This window comes from Canis aureus, chromosome 11, assembly GCF_053574225.1.
Source record: "Canis aureus isolate CA01 chromosome 11, VMU_Caureus_v.1.0, whole genome shotgun sequence".
NCBI classification, from domain to species: domain Eukaryota; kingdom Metazoa; phylum Chordata; class Mammalia; order Carnivora; family Canidae; genus Canis; species Canis aureus.
Genome location: NC_135621.1, coordinates 31,516,234 through 31,524,532, shown reverse-complemented (window position 1 = coordinate 31,524,532; position 8,299 = coordinate 31,516,234). Strand labels below are relative to the sequence as shown.

General features: G+C 58.2%; 1 protein-coding gene across 1 annotated transcript; it reads left to right on the top strand.

Annotated features, from left to right (window-relative positions):
• Window positions 1-728: 728 nt before the first annotated feature.
• Window positions 729-7,958, top strand: HMOX1 (heme oxygenase 1). The gene is made up of 5 exons (XM_077914707.1): window positions 729-911; window positions 2,040-2,160; window positions 4,301-4,792; window positions 6,367-6,466; window positions 7,634-7,958. Exons 1-5 carry the CDS (start codon window positions 889-891, stop codon window positions 7,762-7,764), a joined length of 867 nt encoding a protein of 288 aa, XP_077770833.1. The 5' UTR covers window positions 729-888; the 3' UTR covers window positions 7,765-7,958.
• Window positions 7,959-8,299: the final 341 nt, after the last annotated feature.

Genomic DNA, 8,299 nt, shown 5'->3' with positions numbered 1-8,299 from the left:
AACCAAGTGCTAAGACAGCTTGGAGGTGGAGGGCCGGCTTGGACGCACTCTCGGGTTGGGGCCCAGTTTCCCGCTCTATGTGTGACCCTGGGAGCGCCACTTTAATCACCCTCTGCCTCAGTTTCCCCGCCTGTAAAATGGTAGTGATCTACCCCACAGAGTGGTTGTAGGGATGAACCATAAAAACAGCACAGTCTCTAACACTTAGTAGGTGCTAAAAAGAAAAAAAAAATGTCCTAAATGTCCATATTAAGTGAGAATGAGGAGGCAGGCTGTCAGCCGAGGGTCCCCTGAGGAGGTGGCATGGAGCAGAACCGCGCCCAGACCCGGAGGGGGAGACAGCAGGCGGGGGGGGGGGGGGGGGGGGGGCTCCCAGCTTTCTGGCCGTTTCGGAGGCTGCGGGGAGGTGGGGCGCGCAGGGCCCATCCTGGCCTGGGAGCCTCTGGAAGGGCCGAAATCACACGGCTGCTCAGATTTCCACAAGTTGTTTTATTTTTTTAAGCGTCCTGTTTTAAATTGCTTTGTTTTCCTTGGGTCATATGACCGCCCCCCACCCCCGCTGGCCCGGGGCGGGCGCGGCGCGGGTGTCGCAACCTCGGCCCAGTGCGCGGAGCAGCTGCCGGCCGCCGCCACGTGACCCGCCCCCGGGATAAATGGGCCGCGCGGCCCGGCAGCCGCGGCCACCGCCGCACGTCCCCGCGCCTCCGCAGACCCCGGGGCCCGCGCCGCGGCCGGCAGCACCCGCAGCACCCGCAGCACCCAGCGCCGCAGCCGGCAGCACCCAGCAGCGCCCAGCAGCCCCCGGCAGCCCCCGCAGCACCCAGCGCCGCAGCCGGCAGCACCCAGCAGCACCCAGCGCCGCAGCCAGCAGCACCCAGCGCCGGCCGGATGGAGCGCCCTCAGCCCGACAGGCAGGCACCGGGCGCGGGGCGCGGGGCGCGGGGCGCGGGGCGCGGGGTCCGGGCTCTCTCTCCCGGCTGGGCCGCCCCTGCCCGCCGCCGGGAAGCGCCATCGCCGAGTTCCTTCGGCTTCGGACTACGGGGGGGCCGGGTTTCGGTCTGGTCCGGTGGGGTCCTCAGAGGGATGAAGGTGATTTACCCGTCGGGCTCCCTGGCACAGGGTGGGTGCCCAGATGCAAGTGTCCCTATGGTAGCCAACTTTTTTTTTGACTTTTGAACGTCGTTGGAGGTGCTCCCTGCTTCCCCCGGGATCCCTGGGGCCGCCGCGCTGGGGGGCAGCGGCGGGTGCTCCAGGAGAGCCCCCTGGCGGCCGCATCCTCCTCTCACTAGCGGCCCCGCACCTGAGCCGCGCGCCGCGGTGCGTCCTGCCCCCGCGCTACCGAGGAGGACTGCACAGTTCAGGGAGGCAGCGAGCCCAAGGCCCACCCCCACCCCCACCCCCCAGCAGGTGTCCAAGCTGGGATTTGAAACCACAGTCTGCCTGGCTCCTTCCCTTCCCCCGGGAGTGCAGCATGAACAGAACTGGGGGGGATGTCTCTGGAAGGGGTGCAGGAGAGAAGGGAGAAATGACAACTCTGTGGGAGGTGGATACGGACATATGGCAGAAATATTCCCAGAGACGGACTTTTTCCTGGAGTAAAACAGTTTTGCAGATTTTTTTTAACCCAGCCCCTTTTAGGATGGGCATAACGTTTTAAGGGATTCGTATCTGAAATGTCAACAGAATGGATGAATTAGATCTTGGGTCTAAAGACAATCAACAGCAATTATGTCATAAAATATGAATGTTCACACTGCTACTTCTCCTTGGGCATTGCTAACAGCCGCCCCCCCCCCCCCCATCACCACCAAACAATATCTGGTACCAGGATTTCCCATTTGGTTGTATGACTTGAAGCATCATAAGGCAGTTGGGAAGGTTGCCTGTGTATTAGATGGCAGGCTGGACTTGTTCCTGCAGAGAAGCCTGGTATCTCTCCGAGGCCTGCTGATAGGCAGGTGGCACCCTCAGAAGCTCAGTGTTGGGATGAACCCTGCTCAGAGCGACCCTTGCTCACCCTCCCTCTGTCCTCTCTGCAGCATGCCCCAGGATCTGTCAGAGGCCCTGAAGGAGGCCACCAAGGAGGTGCATACCCAGGCAGAGAATGCCGAGTTCATGAAGAACTTTCAGAAGGGCCAGGTGACCCGAAAAGGCTTTAAGGTATGTGGCCTGGCGGGATCAGCCCTGGTGGAGTGTATGAAAGGTGTGGGTGTGCCTGAGGCACTCAGGCCAGTGGTTTAAGTGGGGACTGGGACCAGGGATGCTGAGGGACCAGACAGGCATGTCCAGGGGAATCGTTTTTGCAGATGACTTTGAGGCTTAAAGAGGCAAGGTGACCTACTCAAGGTCACACAGCAAATTCACAGCTTGCTATGGAGGACTGAGGAGGGGCTGGGGCCCTAGAGCCATCCACTGAGCACCTACCTGTCCTGTGCTGGGCATTTTACACACTTCATTTCTAATCTGTGCCTCAGCTCTGGGTAAGGCCAATGAGGAAGGGCAGGCTCAGGGGGTGATGTAGCGACTGAGAGGTCACACAGCCAGTTACTAAGTGGGAGAGTCTGAAATCAAACCAAGGCTGCTCTTACAGAGCTTGTGCTCCTGACCTAATTCTGATGTGCTTCTGAAGGCAGAGGGTGGCACAGGTTCGAGCCCGAGTGCAGGTGTTTCCTCACAGTGAGATTGTGGGCATCTCACCTGTGAAGTGCCTTCAAGAGCAGAGTCTTAAGCACCTGCTCTGTGCGAGGCGTTGATCTTGCTATTTCCCAGCACGGCTGAGGAATTCATGCAAACAGAAGGCAGGCACTCGAACCAGGCAGGTGTCGGGTGTTCAGACAGCAGTGTGAGGAAAGGCTCGTTCGGGGTGAGCAGAGGGGGCTGGGTGGGGAGCACTATCCCCCTACTCCTGACACCCCTCCCTTCTGCGCTCTGCACCCCCCCATTGACTTCCCACCAGAGAGATACTTCAGTGACACGTGTCCTGCCATCCTAGGGGGTTGGGCCTTTGGCTCCCTCGCTGGGTCTAGTCCTGGCTCCCCCTCCCTGTCCTCTTCCTCCCTCTCTCAAAAGGATGGCACATGCCACGCCCATTTTGTAGTACTGTGTCTGGGGGCAGTGGGAGCCAGGGAGGTGACTGCTGGAGTGTCCCATCCCCAGCCCCTGGAACTTTGGATCTTGCCTCTAAGCCACTGAGTTCAAAGTGGACACAGACGCATGAGAGAACCCAGTGCTCACATAGGTGATGCGATGGAAGTGGCATTTATCACCACAGCCTTGGAACCTAGGGCTAAATCCCAGGCTGAGCCTACTACTTTGCCCCTGTCACCCTGCTTGAGGGCAGCTCTCACATCAGCCCCCCTTAGGACATCATTATCCCCTCTGGCAGGGGAGGGGACCAAGGCTTGACTTGACAGTCACTCAGACCTCCAGTCACCCACAGAGGGCGAGCGGCTTACCTGAGGTCACATAGCCCAGGATGGCCCGAGCCGAGGTTAGAAGTGGGTCGGCACCCTCAATAGCCCAGGCTGTCTTGTATCAGGCTGCCTGGCTTTGTGCCCCTTTGAGAAGGGGGGCTGCTGGGAGCGTTTGCGGCTCAGAAATAACTGGAAAACCTCAACCAGGACATCTACACTTTGTCCTCCTTCAAACTCAAACTAGAGTTCCCAAGCCAAGGTGTGCTGGGCCGTCCTCCCCTGCCCAGCCCCCAGGGTGGTGGAGATCGCAGTGGGTCTCTGGAAAGGAGCCTCGGCCCACGGATAGTTATCCGGGGGTCAAAGTGCAGAGGCACTGTGAGGCTCCAGTGAACGCTTTCGTTCAGGCCCCCTTGCCCCAGAGCTGTGCTGGCTCCTAGCAACGCCTGGGCCCATATCCAGTTTCACTGCTTGGTGGCTGTGAGGTCTCCCAGTATCATACCCTCTCCAAGCTTTAGTTTTTCCCTCTCTGTAAAGTGGGGAGAGCAGCTCCTCTGGATCTTTATGAGGCCTGAGTTAGGGTTTTAGGTTCAGCAGGTGGAATAAAAGGGTTTTAGGTTCAGCAGGTGCACGATGGACTTTGACAATTTGACACTCCGGCTGTCTACAGTGCAGTGGGGATGGGGGGCGGTGAGCAGGGGGAGGATTGGGGGGATGAGCAGGAGGTGGGATCGGAGGGGGCGAGCAGGAGGTGGGGGGATCGGAGGGGGCGAGCTGGAGGTGGGAGCCCAGCTCGGGGAGGGCATGAGGGTTCCACCGGGGCGGCAGTGAAGGGGCGGGACCGGGTCCTGACACAAGGCTGCAGCCTGACCTGCTCACCCTGGTTTCAGCTGGTTATGGCTTCCCTGTACCACGTCTACGAGGCCCTGGAGGAGGAGATCGAGCACAACAGGGAGAACCCGGTCTACGCCCCCCTCTACTTCCCAGAAGAGCTGCACCGCAAGGCCGCCCTGGAGAGGGACATGGCCTTCTGGTACGGCCCCCGCTGGCACGAGGCCATCCCCTACACGCAGGCCACCCGCCGCTACGTGCAGCGCCTCCAGGAGGTGGGGCGCAGGGAGCCAGAGCTGCTGGTGGCCCACGCCTACACCCGCTACCTCGGTGACCTGTCGGGGGGCCAGGTCCTCAAGAAGATTGCTCAGAAGGCCCTGGACCTGCCCAGCTCCGGGGAGGGCGTCGACTTCTTCACCTTCCCCAACATCGCCAGTGCCACGAAGTTCAAGCAGCTGTATCGCTCCCGCATGAACTCTCTGGAGATGACGCCCGAGGTCAGGCAGAGGGTCATCGAAGAGGCCAAGACTGCCTTCCTGCTGAACATTCAGGTGAGGGGCTGCCAGCTGTGTCCCCCTGCCCCAGCCTCAGGCTGCTCTGTGGGTGGGTAGTTCTCTTCCACGGCGGGGAAGGCGCTGGGGTCGTGGGGGAGTGTGGGCCCACTTACAGCTGGGTGCTCTTACCTCAGGTTCCCCGTCTGTAAAACGGGGATATGATAGTACCTGCCTCTTAGCACTGTTGGGAGGGTCGGGTGACTTTATACCAGTCGAGTCCTGATGGCAGGAGCTGGCACAGGGCCGGCCCTGTCGTGTTAGCTGCGTTCTCTTGGGATGTGATGGGCACAGCTGTGGCCTTCTATGACAACACAGATGTTGTGTGTGTGTTTGTGTGTGGTCAGGTTGGCACTGCAGGGTCACTGTTTGACCAGGAAAGTGGGATGCAACTTTTCTTTTCTTTTCTTTTCTTTTCTTTTCTTTTCTTTTCTTTTCTTTTCTTTTCTTTTCTTTTCTTTTTTCTTTTCTCTTCTCTTCTCTTCTCTTCTCTTCTTTTCTTTTCTTTTCTCTTCTCTTCTTTTCTCTTCCTTTCTCTTCCTTCCTTCCTTCCTTTCTTTCTTCCTTTCTTCCTTTCTTTCTTTCTTTCTTTCTTTCTTTCTTTCTTTCTTTCTTCTTTCTTTTTCTTTCCTTTCTTTTTTTTTTTTAAATTTATTTATTCCTGAGACACACACAGAGAGAGAGGCAGAGACACAGGCAGAGGGAGAAGCAGGCTCCATGCGGGGAGCCCGATGTGGGACTCGATCCCGGGACTCCAGGATCACGCCCTGGGCTGAAGGCAGACACTCAACCACTGAGCCACCCAGGGGCCCCAGGAAGCAACTTTCTAGAAGCATTTCCTTAAAACCAGGGGGATAGTGGTTTTAAAGGATGAATGGGTGGAGCTCGGGGTGGGGTGAGGCTCCTTCTAACCCCGATGTTGTAGAATCCCATAGCTCCCCGATCCTCCCTGAGGTGCTGCAGGGACTGGGGTCCTGTCTCCTGCCCTCCTGGCTTCTTGTTCTCAGCCTGGGAGCCAGCACTTGTTTTGGAGCACCTTCCTGCCCCTGCAGTCAGTGGCAGACAAAACCCGGTCAAGCCTCTGAGAAAATCTGTGCCTTTCAGAGAGGTTCTGAAAGAACGGGGGCTTTGGAGGCCAGCACCCCGCTGGAAGGCTGGCTCTTGCTGCCTGAGCTCTGGTTAGCCTGCAGGAGCTGCAGGTGCAAAGCCTGGCCAGGGAACCCCATGAAGCGCCCTTCCTGGGGCTGCCTGGCACAGGGGACAGCTGGGGGAAGGCAGCAGGCTGCGGGACACAAGCCCTGGGACACGGGAGAAGGGCACGAAGAGCCCCGGTGGACCCTCAAGGCAGGAAGCGGGTTACCGGGCAAGGATGTGGTGGGGAGCAGGCAGGAGAGGCCAACGCACCTGTCACATTCTCCCTCCAAAGCTGAGGGAAGGCAATGGGACTGCTCATGAGTTTTCTTACAATTTCGTGAGGTCCTAAATATTTCCTAGCACAACCTAGAAGCCCACCTGTGCCTGGGGCCTAGCACCGTCTCTTTCTAGCTCAAGCTTGTGTGTCTTCTGTCTCTTAGCTGTTTGAGGAGCTGCAGGAGCTGCTGAGCAAGGACACTGAGGACCAGAGCCCCTCGCAGGCCTCAGGGCTACGACAACGGGTTGGCAGCAGAGCACAAGGTGAGCCCCCCGCCCTCCAATGGGCTCCGTGGGAGGGGCTTGTGGCCCAGCTGTCTGCCCCCAGTACCTCCTGGCTATCCTGTCTTCTGGGTGTTTTAAATGAGCAGTCGGGCACTGGCCCAGGGGCCTGAGGCCCTCCTTCCGAGGGTGGCTCTCCCCACCTGTCTTCTCCGTCTCTAAAATTAAGGGTGGTCAGCAAGTTCTGGTTCACTGGTGAGAAGCACAGACATGCACATAAAGAACCCTCAGAAGGCATGGGCAGGGCCTCTTGTGGGTGTGTGGAGTCCAACGTGGGACTTGAACTCATGACCCTGAGATCCTGATCTAAGCTGAGATCAAGAGTTGGACGCTCAACTGATTGAGCTCCCCAGGCACCCAGGGGCAAAGCCTCTTAATGTAGGCTCCTTTGAGGGCCCTTTCATGGTTCCGAAGCAGAGCACCCTCTGCCCCGATGTGGGACAGGGTGTCTGGGATCAGTTCTAGCTGCCACTGTGCCATGGGACATGGGGAAGACGGAACCCCAGGCCTTACTGCATGCTAGACCTTCCCTCAGGTGCCCCAGAGAGGGACATGGGTAGAGAGAACATCTGGAATACTTCTAGAAAGACCAAAGTGCTCCATGAAATGTACCCTCACCAAGCCTGACACATGTGTGGGTAGGATTGTGGCTTTTGGGGGTGGAGGGGAGTGAGTGAACAGAGAGGTGAAGCCCTGCCACCTGCCAGGCAGGTTACCAGAGGCCTTTGCTCCTAGAACCACCTTGCCCCACCTGCCTGTGGCCTTCCCACCTGTGCAGGACCATGCGGAGCCCTCCGTCAGGAGCATGGGAATGAGGCCAGTCCCGATGGGACGGGTTGGCTCCCTGGTAGGGGAGGGGTCCTTATCCTCATGCCGCAGTTCTCAGAGCGGGGTCCCAAGTACCCCTGGAGGATGTGTTCCCACAGTGTGGGCTGGCTGAAATGGAAAAGCAGACAGCCTGCAGGAGGAGGAAGCTCCCCGTCTTTGAGGGGATCAGAGCAGTGGCCAGAGGGCTCCCTGTCCGCTGTCGCAGAATCTTGGCATGGAGCAGGAACTGTACAGGAGCCTGCTGAGGCCCTTTTGCTGTGACATCCCATACCGCCACCTCTGTCCAGCTGTGGGTGACAATGCTCCTCCTTTCTCTTTCAGACTCCACTCCCGCGGAGACTCCCAGAGGGAAGCCCCAGCTCAACCTTCCGTCCCAGGCACCGCTCCTCCGATGGGTCCTTACACTCAGCTTTTTGGTGGCAACGGTGGCTGTGGGACTTTATGTCATGTGAATGCACGGGCACTGGCTCCTTAGGCTGTGAACTCTGTTCAATGGAGGACCTTGTTTCTGGAGAGGGACTATCTCTTGGCTTCCTTACTTTAGGCACAGGGGGCTGTCTGTGCCCCCCACCCCCGCCCTGACCCTGCATCCCTCTCTTTGGAAAGGGAGAGTCTGTGGCATCTTCCCCAACCAAAAGCACATCCAGTTCAATGACATGAACTTCTGAAGTGGGATGAGGGGTCCTGCCTGGCCCCTCAGCACCCCCAGTTCCTGCAGTAGAGCCCAGAAGACATGGCCAGAAGTGGCGGCTGTCTTGAACCTCCAAATGCCCTGGGTGTGTGGTCTCCTTGACATGCTATGACCACTTTCTCCGTGGGCCATGGCGATTTTTATATCAAAAAAGATGTTGTGTCTTGTGTTTGTCTTGTTTTTGTCGGAGCTGTGTTTTGTTCCTGGCTCCACCTGAACTGTGGTATTTTGTTTGTTCTGTTTTTATAGCACAGTTAGGGTGAGTTTTGGGGGTGGGTGGGATGGGAGGTGTTTAA

Bases quoted from the DNA above. Each gene is read 5' to 3' on its own strand.
- HMOX1 (XM_077914707.1), top strand. From the start codon at position 889: ATGGAGCGCCCTCAGCCCGACAG. The intron at 912-2,039 runs GCAGGCACCGGG...TCCTCTCTGCAG, and splicing joins GAGCGCCCTCAGCCCGACAG to CATGCCCCAGGATCTGTCAG. The intron at 2,161-4,300 runs GTATGTGGCCTG...CCCTGGTTTCAG, and splicing joins TGACCCGAAAAGGCTTTAAG to CTGGTTATGGCTTCCCTGTA.